At 35.1% G+C, this 27,360-nt stretch overlaps 1 protein-coding gene across 2 annotated transcripts; it reads right to left on the bottom strand.

Moving 5' to 3' along the window:
• Window positions 1-2,306: 2,306 nt before the first annotated feature.
• Window positions 2,307-5,439, bottom strand: LOC145090498 (uncharacterized). 2 transcript variants are annotated; one of them, XM_079028676.1, is made up of 7 exons: window positions 4,285-5,439; window positions 4,057-4,159; window positions 3,820-3,875; window positions 3,100-3,264; window positions 2,865-2,978; window positions 2,671-2,763; window positions 2,307-2,556 (listed from the first exon to the last, which is right to left on the bottom strand). In XM_079028676.1, the coding sequence occupies exons 1-6, from the start codon at window positions 5,329-5,331 to the stop codon at window positions 2,671-2,673; spliced, it is 1,578 nt and encodes a 525-aa protein (XP_078884802.1). In that variant the 5' UTR covers window positions 5,332-5,439; the 3' UTR covers window positions 2,307-2,556. The 2 variants fall into 2 exon arrangements, with proteins under 2 accessions (XP_078884802.1, XP_078884801.1); XM_079028675.1 differs by lacking the exon at window positions 2,307-2,556 and having other exon boundaries at window positions 2,625-2,763.
• Window positions 5,440-27,360: the final 21,921 nt, after the last annotated feature.

Raw genomic sequence — 27,360 nt, 5'->3', positions numbered from 1 at the left:
ATTTACTGAGATATCCGAGGTGAGTCTTCTCACTATACTTTACCTTGAGTAGGTAATCAGAGTTATGTGATACAGTGTTTGTATGCTATATATGTGTTATGTGTTGCACTGCATTATTCTATGTGATTTATGCTGTGCATGTTTACACAGTTAGAACCTGAAGGTTCATAGAGATAGAACCTGAAGGTTCACAGAGTTTGGGTGCACGGACCCACAGAGTTATAGCCTCGAGTGGCTAATATGTGTTATATATGGTATTTTGGGGAACTCACTAAGCTTCGTGCTTACAGTGTTATGTGTTGTGTGTTTCAGATACTAGTGAGGATCGCGGGAAGGCGCCGACCTGATCAGTACACACACGGGATTTTTATGTTATGAGATCTTGGAATTGATATATGTTATGAATTGAGTTTTAAACAATGATGTTTTTATGAGTAATGAATGAATTATATTTTTATAAAATGCGAAAAATTGTTTTGAAATTTACGGTGTTACACATTATGCTGAAATTTGTGTGATTATATGGCACATGCTATCCCATTGTAATATCATAGACTCTCAGATCATGATCATTGTTTATATTCCATCCGATGGTCCAGATCTATGCATTCTGGCACACAATAGATGTAAGAAACAAAATAACCTAACCCTATATATATATATATATATATATATATATATATATATATGTGTGTGTGTGTGTGTGTGTGTGTGTGTATGTGCGCGCGCACGTGCATGCGTGTGTGTTATTTTTTATCGTGTGCTTGGACTTCAAAGCGATCAACTATTCACACCCATTATGATTGATGGATCGATCTTCTGATTTTTTTTTTATTAATTTTAGGAATGATGCAAAAAGATGAAAATAGAAATATTTTTTTATATGAAATGCATATGCAAACTAAAAATAAGGTTAAAGCAAAATCTTTTTCTGATTTTTGACATATATAAAATCCTTTTTTTAGAAAAAAAAAATAAATGCAATGCAACGAATGAAGAATGAAATGATTCACCTTCTCCCCAAATTTAAAATTATGCATCGTCCTCGATATATAGGAAGAGAGTGGGACAAATTACTGACGAGGGTTTTGAAGGGGGTATTAAGGGTATGGTGGAGGATATTGGATGTGTATGGATGAGTGTATTGTTGTGGATATTGAGGGTAGTAGATTGATCATGTGGGTTGACCACCCAAACAAAGCACTCAATGCATATCAGTTATAAGTCATAAGAGTATCTACGTGTTGGTTATGTGTTTGTTGGTTCTCTTTAAAGGAGTAGAATTCTTCTCTCAACTCCACCATCTCATTATTCATTTCACAAGCCATGTCATAAAGATCAGAATAATCATGATGGAGGCGTCTATAGTCAATATGCAATTACTAAAATTCTTGCATATACATATCATGGTGAGGATGCATGACAAGCTCTTGCTGCACTGGCGCAACAACATCAGGAATAGAAGCATCGGGCATAGGCTCATCTGCATCAGACTCAGAAATAGCTCAGGCATTGCAACACCTAAATTGGATGTAAGTTTTCATCTCATGTCGAAGAGTGGGTTGATGAGAGCTAGAAGTTGGCGATTTCAACCATCAACACGAAGATTGTCTACAGCCTCAACCTACCAGTAAACATTGTAAACATTGCACTCATCCACCCAAAATATTTTGACCAATTAACGAAAAAAGACAGGATACTGGCTAAATTTGCGAAACTGGCTAAAAATGGTTATTCTAAGGTTTAACCGGTAATCTGTCTTTTTTTGTAAACAAAAACTAATTTGGGATTAAACCGTAAACTAACCCAAAATATAGAAACTTTATTAGAGATTTCCCAATAAACAAAGCATCACTCAGATATTAGTTTGTGTTTGATCAAAACTGTCTTGTTCACCACTTTGTAAACATTTTACCCCTGATGCTTAAATGTCAAGTTTCCAGTGGAGTTATAAAACTTGTGACATTATTTGGAATGAGCTCCTCTTCATCATTCATAATGTAAAATCGTAATTACACCAAATAATTGGGTTTCAGAAACAAATGAACTTCCATGGTCCACTACCTCAGCATTCTTATAATTTTTTGTGGTTATGCTGGTAGTATTACAGAGGAAAGAGGAAGCAAGAGCTTATGAGGATGTCATTTTTAGTTTCGAAATTGAGAAAATCAAGATTGCAAAAAAAAAAAAACTTTGAGAATAAAGAGCTTTTTTTTTGGTGTGATGAAATCTATTTAAACCAATTCTAGAGGGGCAAATTGGTTCAAATTACAACTAATTTTGAGAATAGATATAAATTTACCTAACTATCCATAACTTCAATAAAATGTCTAGCCTTCTTAAAGTAAATATTTCTTCAAAAAATGAAATTCAAGTACCAAAAAAGAAATTTTCTAAAAACCTGAAGCCACAAAAGCTTATATCTTTTTCTTGTTGCTATATAATACCATACTCATGCAAAAATCATCAAAAGATTTATATAACTTGGAATTTAAACACCCCAAATAAAGAAGAGGTCCAGTGTTTGAATCTCACATGCTTTAATCTTGGCGTGACCTGCTGTTTAAAGAAAAAAAAAACATTTGGAATCACACATTCGCATATACAATTATCATCATCGCCTATAAATAACATGTACAAATTGTTGAAAGCATCATAACAGCTTATTACCTACAGAGGGCGCAACAACGAATAATCTTCAAGATATTCTTGTTTTGTAAGAGTGTCATTTTCATCTTGTGGGGTCCATAACACCTCGACAGCCTGCAAATCGATCAAATAGTTAGCACATCCAACAGGAAAAAAAAATTAGGTTTTCGTGGCAAGAAAAAAAAAAAAAAAAAAAAAACGGAAATAGGTCCTACCTTAACGCTGCTTGAAGGGATAGTTGCCAGGTTTTGCAATGCTTCCTTCAATTTTGCACTGCTGTTTATGGGCGGCAGTTTATGTATGCCTCCAGCAGCAACAACGATTGTAATCTATATATACGGTTAATGAGAACAAAACTTAATCTGATAAGTTATATATAGTGTTTCTTCTTTTATTCAATGCAGAAAGAGTGATTTAAGAAAGTCAGTGAAAGAAGCCAAAAGCACTGACCACAATATACTCAGCATTGAAGTCAGTAGATCTTTGAGTTGTTGCACTTTGCTTTCTGATGTTGTTCACATTGACCAGAGTCTCCTCATCAAATTTACTCCTTTCGTCAATACAAAGTTGATTAAATAGTGTCTCAACATCCACGATGCTCCTCTTTGCGTCCACCTAGCAAATTAGAAGACCAAAACCCAAACATTCAATGTTTCAAAAAAGTAATAAAAAGTAACAATTCACTTTCATGTCACATAAATATTGTGTTTCTACATGGAAACTAAGGTGGTGTTTCTTTTTTACTTAATGTACTTAATGGGGATATGACTTATGGGTTTGTTTCTTTTAGACTTACTAAAATTAATGAGTTAAGCACTTAATCTAGAAAAATATACATGGTTGTTTCTTTGTTTGGACAACATGACTTAATGGGTTATTGGGTTAAGCCAAAAAACTTGGCTTAATATATTAAGACACTAAACATTTACTTATTTGCCATTTTTCTTTGTTTCTGTCAACTTGTCTCATGTTAAAATAGAAAAATATTGTGAACTTTGTTTTTTTTAGGAGTTTTAGAATAAATTGATCTTTGTTACCCATACAAGACTTTATGAGGTAAGAAAAGAAACAACCCTTTAATATGGTCAACTATTTATGAGTGCTTTTTTTTACTTAATCCAGAAAAAACAACTTAAGAAAAAGACAGGAAAATGAGAGTGTATTGCATACAGAGGAATAACCAGAGATGCAATAATCAGGATATCGTTGTAGAACTCGTGTTGTCTCTGCAACCAAAACGAAATCAGTATATGTAAACATCAATTACAAGATTATATGATTAGTAAAGGCTCAAAACTAATACATGTTTTGCCTGATTAGAAGATAGATAATGAGTTAAAAAGTAATATTTTGTGGTGCTTCATATATCCAAAATTGTTTATAAATCCTGTAAACATCATTCATTACCTTGTAATATATAGCTCAAGCCCTCAGGGCAGGATGTATCAGCTTTCTCAGCAATCCGATTGAGATCCTTTTGCATTGATCTAACATTACCCGACAATCCAACCTTAAGAATAATATACAAAGATAATAGTTACTCGATCATTACCCAATCAGCAATAAAGATGGATCAAAATTGAAAATGATTTGGCATGGATATCAGCAATCGTTGAAAGAGCATATATATAATACCTGAAGCTTCAGAACACTTGTTTTCTGGGCAAGCAGAGGTCGTGGTAAGATTGCAGCCACAAAACCTACAGCAAGAAAAATCATTGTGCCTGCAATTATTGGATCAACTCTAACCGCCGGCTGAATTCCAACGGCTGGCTCAACTGCAACCGCTTGATCAACTCCAACCGCTGGCTCTACACCATCCTTGACTGGATTTGGAGACGAAGATGACGACTTATTTCGCCTTTTAGAAGAAGACGAAGGTGACGACTTCGGGATTTCATACGAAGATGAAGATTTTGGGCTTTCATATGAAGACGAAGATTTCGGGCTTTCATATGAAGATGACCAAGAAGAAGAATTCTTAGACGACCAGGAAGAAGAAGACGTCTCTGGTTTTGTAGACGAAGACGACCAGGAAGAAGAAGAAGAAGACGATGAGGAAGGCTTTGTAGATGAAGAAGACGACGAAGATGAATATGATGAAGACTTCGGGGTTGAAGATGATGACGATTTCGAGCTTTTATAAGAGGAAGATGAAGAAGAAGAAGAAGAAGAAGGATATGACGATTTCGATGTTGTAGAGGAAGACGAGGAAGAAGAAGTGGATGACTTGGTAGACGAAGAAGAAAATGAGCTACCACCCATTCGCCCACCGGAAGCAGCAAACGCAAACTGATGATCATACAAAAATAACAAACCCAGTAAAACTCCAGTTATGACAGGAAATTGTAAGGCCGTCAGGATATTTTTCATTGATCTACAAAGCACTTCGTTTATATTTATACCGCTGCTAATAGCAACTGCTTTCAAATCGTTATCATCCGGGCATGTATTTCCACCAATTCCAGTTTCTCCTTTGGGCTTAGCGCTCATGAGGCATTTAATGCTCAACTTGGAGGAATATTTGATTCCCTTGTAAGGAGTGTAGTTCAGTTTGAAAGAATGATTATTTCCAGACGACAATTTGGTTGGGAAAGAACGAAGTGGGGACAAACGGAAGGTCTGTTGGAGCAAAGGGTTGAGATTGAATCTGGTTTCTAGCAGGAAAGGTGTGTTCGCCATGAGGAGAGGAAGCGGGTGGACGTTGCAGAACAATCAGGAGTAGGATTTGAAATGGGAATTTGGTAGCGGCGGTGGTCGTTGTGAAGGGAGGAACGAAACAGGACGAAAATTAAGGATGGGCCAAAAAAGCCCTCGGTTGTGGATTTCTGGTTGACAAGTGATTTATTTTTAAATAGAAATTGGTCAACTCATTTTCATTAATATAAATAATGCTTTAGAAATTATCAATGATATAGGTCCATGATCAAAGTAAAGGGGCATCTCCAATAAGTAAAGGGGTATCCCGATAAAAAAAATCCCGTAATACACAATAAGAAAAAAAATTTCGGAAAAAATTACACTACTAAATTTTTTTAGGGGTATCCCGGGATACATAGTAGATCCGCCTATGGTCGTCAAAAACCAATTTTTCTATAAAATGGTTTTGTGTTTTGCAAAATTTTGATTGAACTATCCTATCAAAATGAATACATATTCAAATTTGTTGATGAAGTTTTGAGTGTGGAGTATACATTATAATTTAGAAAAATATTTCATACATGTTGTAAACATTATGTATTACGTCTTTTATGTAGAAAAATTTAATTATTTTGGAAATATTTGTAATAAAGTAAAAAAGGTTTTTTTGAACAGAAAAATCTTATTATTTTGGAAAAATCACATAATCTTTTATTTTCTGTTAAAAAAAATACTTTAATTTAGGCAAAATTATAAATAATCAGTATTTTTCTGTTAAAAAAATTATGATTTTATCAAAAACTTTCTCAAAATAACGAGATTTCTTTGTATAAAATCCTTACATCTATACCCTTCAAAAGTTCATAATTACATATATATCCTTCTTAACCTATTAAACTCATATTTATATGCAATCGTATAATTTAATGAGGTATAAATCAATGTAATACCATAAAATATATTTAAAAATCAAATTAAAAGGTGATTGTACTAAAATACCCCTTCCAAATTATTAAAGAATAGAAATAATGAATTTAGTTAGGATTCAAATGCTAATGACGCCTCAAAAAGATATAAACCGAAATAGAGTGTTACAACTTTCCACGTTTCTTAGTTGCGAAAGTGTTTAGCATAAGATTCAATAGTGGTACCTTTGGACGGAATTCAGGTTGATAAACATCTTAATTATATGGAAAGACTAATCGTGATTTAGGATATAAAGATGAAGACATTGCGCAACAAGGTGGTGACCTTGGTGAAGGTGCAGTGGCAGTACCAAAAGGGTTCCAAGTGGACTTGCGAATATGAAAGGGGATGCGTGAGCCTTACCCAAAGTTATTTAAGACAATAGATTTTGAGGGCAAAATCTTATTCAAGTTTGGGAGAATTGTAACATGCTTATTTCCCGGTATGTAAGAATTTATGGTTCTATTTTACTTATTTGCTGAGAGTAAGGATTTAATCGTATGAGACATGATACATCTCTTAAGGGCGCGATGCGCCTAAACCCATGGGTTGAACGTCTTTTTAGGGTTTTCGGAGTTATTTAAGCATCATTAACTTTAACGGCTTAGCTCATTATCATATTCCATCATGCCTTAAATAATTTAAGAAACCCTACCCACATTTCATAGTTTTAAGCCACTGATCTCTCATCTCATCCTTTTTGGTATGTTGTTGGTGGTTTAGAGTGAAGATTTCTTACAAGATTGAGTTTTGGATTTTTGTATCAGAAGATCTCAAGCCTTCTCCAATCTTTTGGACCTTTATAAGTTACAAAGATCCTTGTTTTATTATATTTCATCTTTGGAATTGAGTGATTATGATGTTTTAGTCCATGTTTTGGTGTTTTTGCCCCTTAATTCTTTGAACTTTGGAGTTTAGACAACTCCAAGATCTTAGAACCAATGGTTAAGTTGAGAGAGCATACATAAGCTCTCTCTACTCCATACATGGAGAAAAATGGGATCTTGGACTTTTAGGAAACTAGTCTTTTGGGGTGTTTAAATAGACAAAGTTGGAAACTTTATCCATTAGGACATCATTTAGATTCAGATCTAAAAGACCGAAGCTTATACTTAATGGATCAAGTCATCTTTAAAGGGATAAATCAGGGTAGATGAGGCGCGTCTATTATGGTCGCGACACGCATTCTGGATTTTTCTGAAGCATGGCTATTTTGTGAGAAATACGCGACTGTTTTTTTCAAGTAGTGGGCACGAGGCGTCCGTTTGACCTAATGTTGACGTTTTGATATTTTTCCTAAGTTTGGCATTGGGTCAAACTTTAGGGTTTTAGGTCATAAACTGAGGTTTGACCTTTCCTTTATTGTTTAGGAGGTTTGTGAGACCAACTTTCTCATTGTTTCCGCAAGCTGTGGTGGTTATCAGTGTTATCTGCGAGGTGAGTATTTTCATTATTAATAGAGACACCCTGGCACCCCCAAAAGACGCCTCGCGCCCAAACATATTTTCAAAGGGTTTTTAACTAATCCATTAAGTCAAGGCTCAAATTCTTATATCTGATTCTCAATAGTGTATTAATGGATAAAGTTTCCGACTTTATCCATTAAAACGCCCCAAACAACCAAGATCTAGAACCCTAGTTTCCAAAAAGTTCAAGAATTGTAACACCCTGATGTTCAGGTACTTTTAAATTCATCCTTATAATTTTAATTCATGTCATTTTTGTCCCTTTAGTAGAAGGAAGTAGCCATGGGAAGCCCTAATGGCAAAACCATAATTTGGAAGGAGTGGGAGTACACCATGCGTACGTGTGTACGCTTAGCGTATTAGGGTGTGCCCTAGTACGTTGGGTGTACGTCAATGTACGTGGTCATACTCATCATATGTTGAAAACCCTAATTTTTAGGGTTAAGCCCTATATAATCCCCCTTATAACCCCATTTCCCTCACACTTTCAGCCTCCACTCTCCTTGAGACATTCTTGCAAGCCCTAGCCCTTGTGTGTGTGTGTTGAGCTTGAGTGTGTGTGTTCTTGGTGTTGAAGAAAGAAGAAAGGATTCTTTGAGAAGCTTTGGTGCGGGATTCAAGCTTGTAGATCTGAGATCCTCATCTCTTTGGGAAGCTCCAAAAGGTTTAAAGCCTTGAGCTTTACTTGTATTTCTTAGAGATCTAGCCATATGGAGTTTTATGAGTTTTGTCCCCTTTCATAAACTTAATGAGTAAATACTACTGTAAGACCAAAGAAGCTGCCTTTTCAGAAGATTTGAGTCATGTTAAGTCATAAAAATGCCTTCGTGACTCACTTAGTGCTTGCATGCAAAGTGTAGAGGTCTTTAGTGGTTAAGACAAACTAAGAGGTTGGTTTTGGGTCTTAATGATGCATGCATAACCATAAAGTTGTAAACTTTATGGTTAAGAGCACCTTCTTGGACTTGGATCTGGAAATTTGACGTTTGGACTGAATGAATTAAGCCCTTATTAGACAGTTTGCATGGCCACTGCGTACGTTGGGCATACCAGGGTGTACGCTGGCGTAGGTGGTCAGCAGCATGTTTTCTTAGTAAAAGGCGGAGTACGCAGAGCGTACCATCCCGTACGCACAACATACAAGCTCCAAAGCGTGTACGCTTAGCGTATAGTTGGGTACGCCCCGCATACTCAGTCTATTGGGTTTAGCAAGTTTGGGACACCTTTTGGGCTTAGATGCTTGGGCCCTTATTGGACCATCTAGGTATTGGTGTTTTAGTCTAAGTGAAGGGATGGACTTTAGGGTAAGGCCCAAGTAGGATTTTGGACCGAATTTGGAAAATTGGGTCGAATATGGGCCTTGAGTGATTACTTAGTTTTGGGCCTTTTTGGATCAAAGATTTGGCCCTGGCCCTGGGTCTTAGCCCAAACTAGGAAAAGGGCTAATGTATCCTTTTACCCTAATTTTGGACTAATAGCTAAGGTTTTTAATCCAGTTATTAATTGGATGATTATTTTGTTGTGATAGCGCGGGGATTTTAGTGAGCCAGCAGCCGGAGACTTTCAGTGTGATTCGGTAGTGTGAGGTGAGTTTTCATCACTGTACTTACGGGTCGAAGGCACCTAGTTGGCCCATTGGTTTGATAACATGATATTCGTCGATCTACTGAGTAGGGAATAGATATGCATGCTAGTTTTGATATGCTAGTCTGGTAGATCTATAGGACTAGCTATGATACTGTCTGTATGTTTATCTGTATATGTTTTTTATCTGATATATTTCGACATATTGTGTGGGCTAGGTTGACGTTGTACTGCTCCGAGCGGTAGTCAACAAATCATGGAGCAATCTAGATATGAGCTGAGGGTCGGGGATGACATGCCAGACTCATACTGACAGCTCATGAGCATTCTAGATACGAGCTGTGGGTCGGAAAGAGCATGCCAGACTCATACTGAGGGCTTGGTGGTATTCAGTCTGAGGGATGATCTGGTTGGGGAGCAAGCGAAACATAAACTGTGGGTTGATGGCAAACCATTGCATGCTTCAGTTTGTTAGTTATTTGTTGGCTGTGGACCCATTGCATGCTGTTATTATATATGTGTTATTTGTTATGTTGGTATTTTGGGGGAACTCACTAAGCTTTGGGCTTACATTTTTGGATTATGTTTCAGGTAACTTAGAGGATCGCGAGAAGACGAAGGCGTGATCGTGAACCTCCTTAGTGTGTTGTTTTATGATTTTGGGAAAACTCTGATATTAAACATGTTTTGAAAACTATTTTGTAAACAATGATGATTTATGGGTTGTTTAAAAGGTTTAAATTTTTCATGAATTTTATGGATGTTACAAGAAGCATCTTTCTTCATGCATGGAGAAAAGAGAATGTATACATACACTCAAAGCTTCTCAAAAATGTCAGATCTGAAGTAAAACATGCTTCTAGGATCATGGAGTTTTCGAAGCTCCATTAAATCAAGTCATAAAGGGACAAAAACTTCATGAAAAGGGACCAAAACACCAAATACTCTTCTTAGATTAAAAGATGAAACACAATAAAACATGGATCTTTGTGACTTATAATGGTCCAAAAGATGTAAGAAGCTTGACCTCTTTAGTTGCAAAGCTTCCAAAGCCAATCTTTCAAGAACTCTACACAAAAGAACCACCAAATGCACAAAAACTGGATAAGAGGATAGATGAGTTTAAAACCCATAAAGGTAGGCTAAAGTTTCACAAGGGTCGATATAGGGTTGATGGAGGATGAGAATGGCAAACCCTATCGATTAATGTCCTTTAAATAGTTCCTAAAACCCTAAAAAGATGAACAACCCATCGGTTTGGACGCTCTTCATGCCTTAGTTTATACTTCTAATTTTCCTTGGACATTGAAACCACCACTCAAATAATGGAAAAACATAATCGGAACTCGCGCGTTACACTTAGGTTACCTGATTGTATATTTGTTTCTATTTCTCTTCTTAGCATGGTATATTTGATAGTGTTGTGTCCCATTAAATCGTGGAAATCATAGTATATGTTGTTATCTCTAGGATTAAATATTTCCGCCTGTTTTCCTCCATTATTCTTCTTTCCTACAACAATTGTTGATCATTACGAGAAAATGTGCCTTTAATGACATGTAGACTATAACATGCATAAATGCACGTCATCTGTAACGCCCGCATATTCGGCTAGTAAATTTAAAGATAATAAGCGTTAAAAATGATTTTTGATAGAAGATTATTTAGGATAAATAATACTAACCAAAGTTATAGTATATGTCACAAGGATTCCATACATATAAAGAACGCTGAAATATGACTTATAACGAAGAAGTTATGACCCGTCGAAGTTTTGCGATTAAACCGGCACGGCTCCGCGTATCGTAAAAAGTAAACTTTTGACAAAATACTTTTTAGCCTTAACGATCTAAACGAAAGTCGTAGTAGACGTTAAACTGAGAGTGTGCATATAGAGAACGTCCAATTTCGACTTCGTTAGAGGATGTTATGATTTTTCTAAGATTCATCGTAGCATTATACGACTCAGAAATCGAATTTTAGATCAATCGATTATTAGCCGACACAAACTAAACAAGAATTGAAGATCTCGTTAATAGGAGCTCAACAATATTAAAACAGCCAAAAACGGACGTCGGATGACGAAGTTATGAATTTTTAACGAACTTTAACTATTTAAGTCTGTTAAAATATAACTTTAAAAATAAATTCAAAATTAGCCGATGAATTCTAAACGAAAATTGTAGATCCCATCGATATCTACGCGTAGATATAAAGAACATAAAAAATGAAGCTCGTATGCGAAAGTTACAAATTTTAGAAGATAATTAATTTTTGGATTAAACCCCGTAGTTAAACGTGGCAAAATCTGGGCCAATACTTCTTCCCCACAGCTTGGAACGAGATCACGACACCTAGACTCGGTACACCCAACGTAGCTCGAAGTACGCTCAATGCACTGCCTTTTTACCCATTACGCCCAACATAATTCTTGAGTACGCGTCACGTACTTGGGCACTCGCAGTTATAAATAGAGCTCATTTCTCACTCTTTTTTTCACACCTCTCATCCATTTCTCTCCCAAACACCCCCAAGCCTTTATTCCTTTCCCAGCACCTCCTAGATGTTATTAGCGAGTCCCGAAGCGCTTGAAGGCTCTGAGAAAAAGAGCTTTCAGCTCAGAAGTTCTGCCCGCGCAGAGCTCGGTTCCTTGCTAAACCCCCAGTAGGTGAGTTATGCTTACCATACTTTAAGTATAAATTATGTTTATGTTCATTATTGATATTATGAACCTTTAAACAAGACTTATCAGTGATTCAAATTCGTTATACTAATTGATCTACTTACGGGGATGATGTTTAGGCTGGATTTAGTGAGGAGCTTAAAGTGAGATTTCTAAATAGTATACTTCGTATACCAAACAAACCCTACCTCCAATATGATCCTACCTGGTTGTTCCTTACTTAATAGATCTTGAAGTAAACTTTGAATTAATGATGATTCTAGACTAATAATTAGTCGCAATAAATATTAAAATAAAACTTAGTGATAATGATACTAGGTTTCGTCAAAGGAAAAAACAATTGCTAGAAGCGAAGCGCTGCCCGAATTTCGAGTCATCACTTTAACAAGTGAGTGCATAGTCCCTTTCATGAAGATGATTTTAATACAAGTATTAATAAAAGTATTAAATATATCTTGAAAGTTTATATGTGAGTTATATGCTTATTATTTGGAAATATGTGTTATATGTATATTTAATGATATACGCTATACGAACCAGACATGGTTCTTATGTGTTAAGATGTATTTACATGATAATAATAATAGAAGTATTATAAATGAGAAGATAAATGTATGTTAATACTTAATACTTTGTATAAAATATTACACTAAATTAGTATTGTGTTGCTGAAACAGAGTTGGTATTGAAAGTTGATTATAAGCATTGTAGGTTTGCCTAGTGATGCAATAGGACTTAAAAAGATATGCTTAGTTCAATTAAGTTTGGATATTGGGTAGCATCTTATTAAGGGTACGTGTGTGATCGGAATAGAGAGTAGAAACTCTGTTCAAGGAGATTAATGATCGATGGAGTATGTCCTACGTACAAAAGTACTTTTTATGTACCAAATCTTTTTCAAAGCTTTGTATCTCAGGTGCTGCTTATGCCGGGGTATTATTATGTTCTAGGGTACGATTCGTACTCATACCAGGGTACTATAATGTGCCAGAAGTACTATCATGTACAAAGTCCTTTTTGACACTATTATGTGTCGGAGTACGGGAGCGTACGAGAGTACTTTATTAGTATTTCCCTATACTTTTTCTTTTGATGAGCTTTGTGTGTCAGTGTTGCCTTTCACGAAGTAATTGAGGGAACTTCATAGATTGTCTAATAGAGTGTGTCAGTAATAGACCACTACTAGGTATGTATGATGTTGTATTGCCGGATAGGGTGAGTCTGGGGGTAAAATACCTCACGGTGTCAGACCACTGCTAGGAACAGTTATCTAGATAACCACCCTTGACTTAATTGTCTTGTGATTTTTTTTACAAACAGAGGTTCGTGGTGAAACTTATTTCATTCCCCTTATTTGATGCATTTATAGATCCTCGTTTGCTGCCAGGGTAATATCCGAAGCGGTGTCGTCAGTTTGTTGTTCATATTGATCATTTAGGCTTGATATTGTAAGATCGTTGTATAGGATCAATACATGGGAATCGAAAGAATGGGAGAGATTGTTTTAGAGATATGATATATCTGTGTTAATGATAATAGTTGGTTTTGCAGGTTTGAGATATACATTATCGTCACATTGTGGGATTTAAATCCATATGTACTCACTAGGTTTCCCACATTGACCCACTCAATTTATTGTATCGCAGGTAGAGATATTAAAGATACATTCTTTTGAGGGATTCAAAGAGTATTAGGCTATTAGTTTAATTACTGTAAGGCTTGTAATATTTCATTATGCTTATGTTTCTGTATTGACAAAGACATTCCAATGTTTTAATATAAATAAAATACATTTCGTCGGAAATGTTTTGATAATATCGTTATCGTGTGTTCTGGGGAACAAATTACGCAATATTATTCTTTAAAAAGGATACTCTGATTTTTAAATAAACATAAAAAAAATCTGTCTTTTCTAGCTGTAAAAATTGGAGATGTCACATCATCTTTTATTGTTGTAAAATGAAAAAAAAAAAAAAAAAAAAAAAAAAAAAAAAAAAAAAAAAAAAAAAACAACAACATTGGAGGCACCTTTTACTTTTGCCTGTCATTTTAAATTAATATTGTGTCGTTTTTTAATTCCTTTGTATATATGTCCATATTATGTATATATGCGATTTAGGGTTTTCATTAAGAACTTATAAACCCTCAACGATTTTGTTTAGAAATTTGTTGACGTTTCCTCCTCACATTGATGCCTCTCTTTTATGTGTTATGCGTTTGTATTTTTTGGTTGTGTTCCATTCGACCATTAGTCCTCTAGTGAGCTTATTGCTCTTTGGTTGTTACCCTACGATTTAGGATTTTTTTATACCCAGTGATCAACACCATCAAATTAACCGCGTTGTTGTTTCTGATTTTAATAGAGTTATGTAAACTTTGCTTCTTTTAATACCAATGCAGTTAGTGATGATCTTAATCACATAGAAGAAAAGTAGACGTAATTAAGGGAATTGTTTGATTATAAATCCATATACACAAAATTTGCATCTATAAAATTATTGGTTTTTGCCTACCATATATGAAAATTTCGGGGTTCTACTGTTACTGTTCAGTAGTGTTGTAAATATCAGCCTAGGCGGCCGCCTAGGCGCTAGGCGGTCTGCAACTAATTACAATTAGGGGTGCTTGGCGAAAATTGGTCAATATTAGTCAAACTCGTGTTAGGGGGTCCTCGGTGCTCCTAGGCGGAAATATTTAAAAAAAAAACTAAAATATTAAAATTTTCAAAAATTACACCAAAATTTACAAAATTTTAAAATTTTAAATATTGAAATTTTCAAATATTATAACATATTTTAAAATTTTAAATTTTCTAATACTAATTTCCTTAGGATATATTAAGTTTAAAATAGTTTTATTAGTAATTTAGGTTCCCCGATTAATCCCTGCCAAATCGATTAATCGCTTGACGCTTGACAGAGTCGACCGCTGAGCTACCGCCAAACAATATTTACAACATTGTTGTTACGTAGTTCGAGGATCATAGATGGGTAAATCCTAAGCTTCAACCCAAAATTATTTGAACTTTTAAGTTAATTAGCAAAGAATTGACATTTATGATATAAGCTTAGGTCTTGCTTGTTTCAAAATGTTCATAAATGAATGACAAATGTCTTAATTTTACGTGTGTTTCTCAACTCATTTTAAGTTTACTGTGTCTACTTATACAAGTCTAGTTATATATTTTACAAAAGTTGAGACAAATAAACATTTAAAAGAGCATGTTCTCTTTGCCTGAGTCAATTGTATGGTCATAAGTTTACTTTGGATCAACCGGAAAACTCGAAATGTTTTGTTGTATAAAAGGGAGTTGCATATTAATTGAATGCTTTATGTGTTGCTGATTTTTTTTTTTTCACATTGGTAGTTTTAGGTCTTTTCAACCACTTTATAATCTTTATTGATCACATTGTGCGAGCGATGAATGGGCAGGTTTAACTTTCTTTTAAGACAAAACTTCATAAATGGTCCCTGCGGTTTCATAAAATCTGAAGTTTCGTCTCTAATTTTTAAAACCTTACTGATGGTCCCTGTGGTTTCAAAATTTTAATGTTTAGTCTTTATGCCTAACTCTGTCACTATTTGTCCGTTAAGTGAAGAGTATTTTCGTCATTTCACTATCCTAGAGACCATTTATGAGGTTTTTGCTTAATTTTTTTTAAAAATTAAAAAATAAACTTTAATATGCAAGGATCCCGTCTCTCTCTCTCTCTCTCTCTCTCTCTCTCTCTCTAAAACCCATAATGCAATTAATACATATATCACATAGTTGATGAGAAGCAAAAGATGAATGATGATGGGCCTGTTTGCTCAGAATCCATGAGCTAAAACCAATGTAGGGCCATTGTTTTCGGCGTACCAGTATCGAATTGAATAGCCTCTCCAGTTACAGATGGTAGAACACATATTGAGTCAAATCGAGATAATTAGTTTATTCACACATCAAAACACCCCCAAAATCAGGCTTCATAAATCACAACATTGTAAGTATCGTCTTAGTTTGCAAAATCAAGGAGTTCAAACAACCCTAATTAGTGAAATAGATGATGATACCATGTTTCGACTTTAACTTTGGGGCTGATTACTTTGACTGCTTCAATTGAAGAACTATCTGTTAAACACGAACAATTATTCTGCTTGGTTTCGAAGAAATGGAAGGAACCCGAGTTTTCTTGGGGAGACTCGATGATAAAGATGGAATTTTGTGCGTAAATGATTGTGGGAAGTGGAGTTTGGGCAATCCGAGTGTAGAAGAAGTGGTGCTCGCCATTGAGAGGGAGCTCTGTGTGCGCCTCACAACGTGTTCTTGAGCATTTGAAAGTTTCGAAGGCTTTGGAGAGAGAGAGAGAGAGAGAGAGAGAGAGAGAGAGAGAGAGAGAGAGAGATGTGGGACCCCTTTTCATATTAATTTTTTTTTTAAATTAAGTGAATACCTCATAAATGGTCCCTGGGGTAGTGAAATGACGAAAATATCCGTCACTTAAATACTAACGGAATTATCTATAAGGACTAGACATTAAAATTTTTGAAACCATAGGGACCATACATGAGGTTTTTAAAAATTAAGGACGAAACTTCAGATTTTGTGAAACCACAGGGACCATTTATGAAGTTTTGTCTTCTTTTAATTTAAAATATTTAAGATGGTTTGGTGGTTAGTGATCTTGTTGGATCTACTCAACGTTGAACCACTTATTTTTAGTTTGGTAAACCATTAACATTTCTAAAAAAAATTAATTTGTAAGAACTAACATGTGACAATTGTAGAGTTTTATTATATAAATGAGAGTGAATTGTGAATCGTAAGGGCTCAATGGGAAAACCTCCTTTTAGGTATCTACTTTTTGTTGTTTTTACATAAACTCAAAAGGCAATATCTATTTATCATACATTGGTAATAAGATTAACTGATTAACATATTTTGGGTGTTAAATCTGATTTCAAGAACAATTCTGTCAGTTACCTTGCCCACATTATATAATAGATATGAAGAGCAAGTTGATCGATGTGCTGGAATTAACTATCAACATAAATTTTTCAAGAAATGTAATACCCAAGGACAAATCTGTGTAACTATAAACCATATTATACACTCATATCTTCTTTGAATATCTTGTATAATCCTACGTTGCTCAAATGTAAATATATAATGTTTTTATTTTTTAGTCATTCCACTACTATATATTATGGGTTTGTTTTAAATTTAAGAACAATTTATATTTACTATTTCACGAGATATATTTTAGGTATATCAAAAAATTATGTGGGGCCCGGAACCCATGGGGCCTTGATCCCGTATATGGCATATTTGTTAAAAAATCGAGAGCAAGGACGGGGGCATGTTTAATCTCCGTTTTAATTTTGGGGACGGGGACGAGGGTAAGTAGTCCCATCCTGAACCCCCCATGATTTTGAGCTTGAAGATATGCAGAGAGCATGTACCCTGGAATTCCAAGGTAACCGGGATGAACATTTACCCCTGGTAGAATTTCCTACAATAATAGTTTCCACTCGAACATAAAGATGGTACCATATCAAGCTTTGTACGGATAGAAGCGTCGTACGCCGTCTTGTTGGCTTGAGGCTGGAAAAAATCAGTTTATGGGACCTGAGATAGTCCATCAAACTGTTGAAAAGTTGAAAATAATTAGGGAGAGAATGTTAGCAGCTCAGGATCGTCAAAAGAGCTATGCTGACAACAAGCGAAGACCAATGACTTTTGAAGTTGGAGATTCGGTTTTGCTTAAAGTGTCACCATGGAAGAGACTTATAAGATTTGGTAAAAAGGGAAAGTTAAGTCCAAGGTTTATTGGACCGTTTAAAGTTCTTCAGAAGATTGGGAACCAAGCTTACAAGTTCAAAGTACCCGAAGAACTGAATGGAATTCATAACACTTTCCATGTGTGTTATTTGAAGAAGTGCGCGGGAGAAGTTCCCGAAATAATTCCAATTTCTAAGTTAAAAATTGATGAGAACAAAAGGTTAATTGAAGAACCTGAGGCAATCGTTGACCGAAAAACTAAGAAGTTATGACGTAAGATGGTCGAATTAGTGCTTGTCCGTTGGAAACATACGAATGGGCCAAATCTCACCTGTGAGACGGAGAGTGACATGATGAGTCGCTATTCACATTTTTGTTGTTGATGTGTGATTAATCATCCTAAGGGGGAGAGAATTGTAACGCCCGTGTTTCTAGGCTACACATTAATGATGATGTAACTGTTGGATTAGTGTCTAAGTCCATAACTATTTTGGTATGTACTTGACCCGATGGTGCATGGTCCTTTTGGGTTGCCTTCACCAAAGCAACTTGATTGGAGAAATAAATAAAGAGAGAGAGGTTATTATGATTTATTAATATATTATAAGAATAATATATTGAAGGAGAAATCATATTTGTTTAATTAATATTGGTCAATAATTAATTAAGAATTAATTTTGTGATCAAGTGTAATTAATTAAACTAGAGGGGCTGAATTGTAATTATGTGATAGTTACAAAATAAGGTGAGAATTATCTTATATATATGGTGGACGAATTTGAAGTGATAATCACTTAGAATTTGACTATGATAAGGATTCAAGGATTATCTTATGGGTTGCTTGGTGGATAAGCAACTAGATAAGGATAATGACTGAAACTCTATCTTTACACCTATATAAAGACCCCAAGGCTCATGAATTCGTGTACTTGATCTCTAGAGCATCTAAGGACGAATTCCTACCCTTCTCCTCTCTCTTTATACCTTCTCCACTTGCTTATGGTGTTTGTAAGCCATTAGAGGAGTGACACTTGTGACTCTCAGCTTTCCAAGGTCAATTCAAGGAGGAATTGGATTGTTATTGCTATATAACAATTAAGGTATGTTCTTAAACCTATTTACATGTGAATTCTGATTTCCATATGCTAGAATTAGGGTTCAAAGTCTTGGATTCAAAGTATGTACAATAGAGAAACCTAGATCCGAGCTTTAGGGTTTGTATGAGCACATAGGATGTCTTATGACCAAAACCCATCAGTGGTATCAGAGCCATGATTGGTTTCTATTGTATTGATGCTTGATGTAACTGAAAATCGTGTTTTGGCCTCACTGTTCGACCTGACTCGGCGAGTCACTCTTGGACTCGGCGAGTCAGCCCTACTCGGCGAGTTCCAGAGGGTGACTCGGCGAGTCGGTTCGTCAGATAGTGCTTATCTCGGGATTTCTTGCTGTTTTTGCATTGGGATAATTACCTAATCATGTTAGATTAATATTAATCCGATTATATGATAAATTTGAGTATATTTTTAATCTAATTGAAGATATTTATCAATTAATAAGATAATTGTTTCCTTATAAGATAATTGATTAATTATTTTAAGTAAATTGATAAATTATTTTGCAAGAAATCATCAAATATGGATAATTATGTGATTAAATGTTAATTTGAATTATTTGTTATTTGATCCTTGTTGTTGTGAAAAGTTTCATATTTGAACCTTTAGGTTTTATAGTTTAAATTTGAACCCCAAAAGTTTTGTTGTTTTGAAATTTAAATAGTTGAAACCCTAATGTTTTGAAAAAGGTTTCAAAACTTGCCCTCAAGTTTTGGAATTTAAATTTTGATTAAATAGTATAATTTTGATGCATATTTAAATTCTAAGCCCTTATGGTTTGAAATGCTTCAAAACTTGCCCTCAAGTTTTGGAATTTAAAAGTTGATTAAAAGTTTAATTAGGAATGTTAAATTCTAAAACCCTAGTATAGTTTTGAAAAAGGTTCAAATCACACCCTTATGGTTTTATTAATTAATTAAGGTGTATAATTAAAAGAGGTTTAATAAATCCATAAAAAATTTTGGTTTAAAATTTAATTGAATTAAAAGTATAATTATTAAATTTAACCACATAGTATTTTAGAAGTGTTAAAATACATCCTATACTATATATATATATATATAACATTAAAAAGTCTAACATTATATATGTATGAGTAAAAGTCAGTCTTACCGTTAGTAGGCCTCATTCACGAAGCTAGTCTATAAGGGGTGTTTAAGGAAATTGCCTATAAAATGGCGATTGAATGGGTATCCACTCTTACCCACCGCACTCTTGACTAGTGGAGGGTCGTTAGCCGAACGGGTAGGATAGGACAAAACCTTCCATTATAAGTATAATGAATTATCAAGTAACTAAATGTTTTCATAAAATTCCCAATCTTAGTTACTTAGGCAAAAGTGAATTGATGCAATTCCATGAAATTACACTTTGTGCCCTTGCGAAGACGTTAGTGGAGCGTGTGTGGTTAACCGGCACACTAAATGGGTCTAAGCAAAGGTAGCAAAGGGTGACTCAATGTTTGTCATAGTTCGGTGGAGCGTGTGTGGTTTACCGGCACATCGAATAGGTGATTGTAACATATGAGGTCACCATGTAAATTTGCATGGTTATTCACACCCGCTTTGTGATCCTCGGCATCCCAGTCACAAACAAGAGGGGCATATTGAGATTAAAACATGCCATTGAAAGTTCAATGAATCTCAAAGGATCTAGGAGTTTTCATAGATTTAAAACTTAAATTTCTTTTTCGTTTTTCATGGTGGAAATTAGTGAATCGTCATTCACTTACCTTCAAATATTCTGCAATTAGGGTTACGGCATCCCTCTCCCGAGTTGTAGAATATTGTGTTGGGTCCTAGCCTTAGTATCTCATTTGGGTGATTTACGAAGGACTTAATCAATCAACTAACTTGAATTCGTTTTCTCCCGTTTTGTAGATGTCAAAGTTCGACAACTATGGTCTTCTCAAATCCCGTGGAACAATCATTCCACATGAAGATGGTATTCCACGATTCGATCGAGGAACAAGAAATCATGCTTCACTTCCTCTACCTCCTCCAATTGTTCTCCCTAACCCACAAGATCGAAAAATTGAAAGGTTCAACATCACTAAAGCCCTATTAGAAATGAAACATGAAGATGGTAAACCCGTGTGTGCCCACGTTCTAGGAATAAAGTCACACATTGATAGGTTGATAATGTTGGGTGTGTCATTCCCGGATGAGTTGGCTGTGAATTGGGTTTTGCAGTCACTTCGAGAATCATATAATGAGTTCAAAAGAAAGTATTATATGATGGATCATGACGACAACCTCATTGACCTAACTTACATGCTCATTGCTGCTGAATCAGAAATGATTTGGCGAAGCAATGGAGCGTATTTGTTAGGAGAGTCAACCGACCATACTTCCGAGGACGCTCTAGGAGAACCGACCTGCGTTTGCTGCCAAAAGAAAGGGCGTTGGATACAAGTCTGCCAAAAGAGCCTGAAGAGTCCAAAAGATGGGAGAGTCAAAGAGTATGGCTGCGCTTCAGGTAAAATCCACTATCTAACTCAATTAAGTTCCTATTCATTGATTCTTAATATATAATGTGATAAGATTGCATTTGAATGTTTTGCAGGATCGGTGAAAAGAAATGAAGCTTGGTGAAAAGAGCAAGATGAATCTAATCACAAGGAATGGATCTTGATCGCATGGACTTGAAGATTAGATTTTGAGCCTAGATAGTTATGATAGAGTTGTTAGAAATTTTCTTTTTACATAGTTTTCAATGGATTTTGCATTGTAAGGACAAATTTTTCCGCTGCTTTATAAATAAAATAAATTTTCGTTTGACTTATTTATTTGTTTGTTTATTTCCTTGCAATGAAATCATTATGAAAATTGGTGTTTGCATATTTCTACAACAAATGGATATGATTCTTATTTATGGTGTTTATGGAAAAGTCGAGAATTTACCAAATAGGGAGAGTTTCTCATCACCCAAGTTTCAATTGGACAGAAACTTGGAATCATGCAACGTGGATGCATGATGAATGAGAAATTTCGTATTTGGAAATTAGACTAATTCATTGACAAAGTGTCAAGTGAAGGACTTGGAGATCGAGTACACAAAATTATGTGTTGATCAAACTCCACCATAAGAGTAACAAGATATTCGTCATGATTTACTAAAGGTTTAGTAAATATGATTATACTTATAAGATTAAGTGTAATTCTTAGTTGATTGAAAAAGTTTAAATCAATAGCAGAACGAATAAGAAGAATCAAGAAGGCAGAAAGATAAAAGTTTCTCCATTCTAAGAAGAAGGGAGAGTAGCTTTTATGCTTTATGATAGGTCTTAATGATTGAGAACCATATCTCAATTGATCCTCTAAGTGAGTCTTGGTACAATTGTATGTCCAAGAAGAGGAATCAAGAATTGAAGAAATGGTTAAATCAAGAAGTCTATCATACTTCGTTCCAATAACAAGTCTTAAAGTTAAGATTGTGACAATGAGTGAAAAGTATTAAAGGTTTATAACATTCATCAAATGTGAAAAGTTGTGATGTCTTGAATAAAACAAAGTCCAACTTGGACCAATTTATGAAGTGTTTTGATAAAAGCTACACTAACTCTTGAATATTTATTTGTCAAGAAATGTTTATTGACAAAAGAATCTTATATGTCAAGGAGTCAGTGAGAGTCTTAATGGTCTTGAAAGGTTTCAAGAACAAATCAAATAAACCTTATCGACATCACTAGCACACGAGTTGAGGTTTACAACCTATCGTAATGACATTATTTTGTTTCTGTGCCAATCCAATCGAGTTAATTATGCATGAGAGTTATATGAGTTCTCATTTTGAACGCATAAAAGGCAAAGCACCTTAATCAATGAAAGGTACATTGATAGGAAAGGGTGAGCTGCTTAACTACTAGGAAGACATGGTGGGCAGCTGTGCTACCATAAGGCAAGAAATCAAGATTAAGAAAGTTCGGTCCATATGAGTTTGAATTTGTTGTAAACTTTAGTTTTAACAAATTCACATGGAAAAGAACATATACGCTGCTCAAATCTAAGTGTCATAAGATTTCCTCCTTCATGAAAATGATTGTGAAGAAATGCTTTCACTAAGAAAGATTTTAAGAAGATAGTGATTGTAAAATTGCATTTGCAAATTCGATTATGGTTACGGCATCCCTTTCCATAATTTGAATTCTGAGGTTTGGCAATTAGTCTTAATTGTTTAGACACACATATGAACTATCGAAGGCAAAGGTGTATAAGTTCAAGAAGCATTGATAAAGGATTATCAAAGCACTAAGTATTAGAAACATGAACTTAAGAAATTCAATAAGTATTGTTTTCTGAAAGTTAAGATGTTTATGAATACATGTCGAAGCTAGTGGGAGCATAAGTGTTATGTTTTATAGTAATCATAATGATAGTGGGAGCATAAAAGTTATGATTGTATGATTATTAAGGAAAGTATTGCAAGTTTAGCAATATTAATTATAGAAAACATGAGTCATACTTTGCAAAGTCGCAATAGTTGAAAAGTTGTTTTGCTATAATTAAGGGAGAGAATATTATGCTTCATTTCAAATCTAAAGGTTTAGGTTGAGAAATGTTAATAAAATTTAGTCAAAGGTACAAAGTGTGTTCTTAAAATTTCGATTATGATTACGGCATCCCTCTTCACAATTCGAATTTTGAGAACATAGCAAATAAAACATTATGTGTCGTGTCCCATACGTTTCGGGTATAGGATCGATTGCAAATGCTTTTAATGTTTGACCATTCTAAAATTTTCCAAATGTCGAGCACATTTAGAGGGAAAAGGGACTAGAATTGGTTTTGACTAAAATAATTAAACAACTATCAAAGGACAATCCAAGTTCGACGAGGATTGGTCGCTTGTGAGTAGTTGGAAGTATAGTATTGGAAAATATGGAAATGTTTCCATATTGGATGGACCATATCGACATCATTACGAATAGATAAGATTCTATTAAAAATAAGTTGTCATATGGAAAATATGGAAATGTATCTATATTGGGAATTGAATATTGAAAATCTATGTCTAGATTAGAAACTATTATGCAAAAGGATGTTCAAAGGAATGTACTTTGAGTGAGAGACATCTAAGGAATTGTCTTGTAACAATCTCCGATAGAGGACTTTGTAATATCATTGACAATAGTCTTTGTGACTTTGGTGCAGTGACATTACGAAAGGATCATTGCATAAAGTGTTAGAATCTAGCATATTCTATAAGTAGCAAGAATTGATATTCTTACACTTATGGAAAAAGGATTTGGAGTTGTAAAATGAGAAAGATTGGAAATGTGTTCAATTGATCTGTTTCACGAAGTAAGAACCATAGGTAAACATTGTGTGCATGCTAGGAGCATGAGACAAGTGTTGGAATTCAAGTAAGAAGTTGATTACCCGAAACGACAAATAATGAGTAATCAATATGGTGATAAATAAAAGGTGTTTTATTTATGCTCAAAGGTTTGAGGTCATATGGGATTAGTATTATTCTTGTGTTTCACTTTGCATGTTTTGACTTCCAGAATAATTGAGTTTATTAAGAATAATCAAATTATTCAAACGGGCCACAGTCGTTCATATGTTGGAAGTAGATATGAATGAAGACTGTCATGAATTGGTGTGTGGATTGTCTAAAGAGCATTAGACATAAGCAATTGTTTGCTGCAACGTTCATGAGTGCTTATGAATATGAATTTGAGCATTGGATCAAACCCACGCTCACTTGGATCACTCCATGAATTGTATCACGAGTGATTGGTGAGACGATAACATCTTATATTCTTGAAACCGAGATGTGTGAGTTGTATCTTGCGAATCGGTTGCACATTGATAATATGTAAACGCACTAGTAACTTGGTGTTATAAAACATATTGTTGTGTGTAATTCGGTGCATGAGTGCAAGCAAGCATTGTATCAAAGTTTATCCGTTCCTTTTATTCAAAGTAGGATAAAAGCGATATCTTTGGGCCCCTCGATGGTTTAGTGATGACAAACGTAAATGCTCGGCCAGGCTAGGGCTAATTTGATTTGTTCAACTAGTCAGTCGTCATAAATCGGAAATCGAGATATAGTACAAAGAGAATGATTTGAAATCATATCTTATACGATATCTAGAATGGAGGAATATATGATCCCTTATCTAAGGACACGCGTATTTGATATGATCAGAGTTGACAGCGGCTTTGGAAAGCTACGATTGCAGACCGGGATCCGAAGTCATACGCAGAATAGTTGTTAGACTTATCCAAGTGGGAGACTGTTGGATTAGTGTCTAAGTCCATAACTATTTTGGTATGTACTTGACCCGATGGTGCATGGTCCTTTTGGGTTGCCTTCACCAAAGCAACTTGATTGGAGAAATAAATAAAGAGAGAGAGGTTATTATGATTTATTAATATATTATAAGAATAATATATTGAAGGAGAAATCATATTTGTTTAATTAATATTGGTCAATAATTAATTAAGAATTAATTTTGTGATCAAGTGTAATTAATTAAACTAGAGGGGCTGAATTGTAATTATGTGATAGTTACAAAATAAGGTAAGAATTATCTTATATATATGGTGGACGCATTTGAAGTGATAATCACTTAGAATTCGACTATGATAAGGATTCAAGGATTATCTTATGGGTTGCTTGGTGGATAAGCAACTAGATAAGGATAATGACTGAAACTCTATCTTTACACCTATATAAAGACCCCAAGGCTCATGAATTCGTGTACTTGATCTCTAGAGCATCTAAGGATGAATTCCTACCCTTCTCCTCTCTCTTTATACCTTCTCCACTTGCTTATGGTGTTTGTAGGCCATTAGAGGAGTGACACTTGTGACTCTCAGCTTTCCAAGGTCAATTCAAGGAGGAATTGGATTGTTATTGCTATATAACAATTAAGGTATGTTCTTAAACCTATTTACATGTGAATTCTGATTTCCATATGCTAGAATTAGGGTTCAAAGTCTTGGATTCAAAGTATGTACAATAGAGAAACCTAGATCCGAGCTTTAGGGTTTGTATGAGCACATAGGATGTCTTATGACCAAAACCCATCAGTAATAGTCTAGGTTAACCTTTGTAACTCGTTTTGAAATAATAAGAATGTATTATTTGAGTATTATGTGTTTATTGCTTAATTGTGTGATTTAAATGAATTAAAGATAAAATAAAATATTAGATAATCCCGATATCCATACATGAAGTTGTAGTGGTCGTGGCAAGGTTTCCGAAAATATAAAGAATGCCGAAATCCGAGTTATAACGAATAGGTTATGACCTGTCGAAGTTTCGCGACAGAACTGGTACGACACTATGTGATGTAAATAGTAAATTTACGATAGAGCGATATTTAGCCTTAGTGATCTAAACGAAAGTCATAGAATACGTTAAACCGAGAGCATACATAAAAAGAACGTCTAAATCTGACTTCGTATGAGGAAGTTATGATTTTTCGAAGTTTCAACTTAGCGGTATGCAGCCCAAAGTTCGAATATGAGATCGAGTGGTTTCTAGCCGAAACAATCTAAACAAGAATCGAAGATCTCGTCGATAGTAGTCCAACGGTAAAAAGACAGATGAAAACGGACGTCAGATGAAGGAGTTGTGAATTCCTAACGGAGTTTTCCTGTCCCGGCCTACTGAAAATAATATAATAAAAGTTGAAGTCAAAATTAGCCGACGGAGTCTAAATGAGAGTTGTAGAGCATCATCTCACCTACGCGTGCATATAAATAACGTCAAAAACGGAGCTTGTATGCGAAAGATATGAATTTCTGAAGTTCGGGGCACGAACCCCGACATTGTGTCTGAGTTCACGACGTGAACACAGTGTTCACAACGTGAACAGGTGCTGGACGCCTTCCAGAGCAAGTGGACTGATGACGAACGCAATGACCTATTCCTGAATGAACTCACGACGTGAATTTTGAGATTCACGACGTGAATCCAAAAAATGACCCTATAAATAGAAACCGAAGGGCAACCGGCCATGGTTGCTAATTCCTTCACTCTCTCACTCCCGATACCCTCTCTAGCTGTCTTGAAGTACCCCCAAAGCCCCGGTATCATCCTGACACCCGAAACAAGTCCCGACGCACTGAAGATCCCGAGAAGAAAAGAGTTTCAAGCCGAAACTCTGCCCGCGAGAAGCCCGGTGTGTGAAGATATTCCGGTTTCACCGAAGAATACTGCTTTAAGAGCCGTAGTGCTGTCCGATAATCTTCTTATCAAGTGAGTGTGTAGTTGCTTTCTTCTAACACATAGATATGAATTATTCTCTATAAAATACATGCTATGTGTTTGTATATTACCTGTTACCTGGAATGAGTATTCAATGGATATATTATACAGGTTTTAAAGTTGTAAAAGTATGTATATATGTATATGTTATCTACAAAATGTTGGGTATAACATGGGTAGATAGTTGATGTGTGATGAAATAAAATGATGAGAGGCCTCGATGCTGTTGTGAACGATGTGTTCATCGGGGTACTCTATCCCCCTCATGGT

The sequence above is a fragment of the Lactuca serriola genome, chromosome 2 (genome assembly GCF_051521515.1).
Source record: "Lactuca serriola cultivar US96UC23 chromosome 2, Lser_US96UC23_V15, whole genome shotgun sequence".
NCBI lineage: Eukaryota > Viridiplantae > Streptophyta > Magnoliopsida > Asterales > Asteraceae > Lactuca > Lactuca serriola.
Note: the sequence above shows the minus strand (reverse complement) of the source record. Positions and strands in the feature narration are given on the sequence as shown.

What these genes read in the sequence shown, in the direction of transcription:
- LOC145090498 (XM_079028676.1), bottom strand. Translation starts at nt 5,331, where the DNA reads ATGGCGAACACACCTTTCCTGCTAGAAACCAGATTCAATCTCAACCCT. An exon ending in CAAGTGTTCTGAAGCTTCAG is followed by an intron (nt 4,160 to 4,284) that starts GTATTATATATA and finishes ATTATTCTTAAG; the next exon opens with GTTGGATTGTCGGGTAATGT. An exon ending in CTTGAGCTATATATTACAAG is followed by an intron (nt 3,876 to 4,056) that starts GTAATGAATGAT and finishes TTTTGGTTGCAG; the next exon opens with AGACAACACGAGTTCTACAA.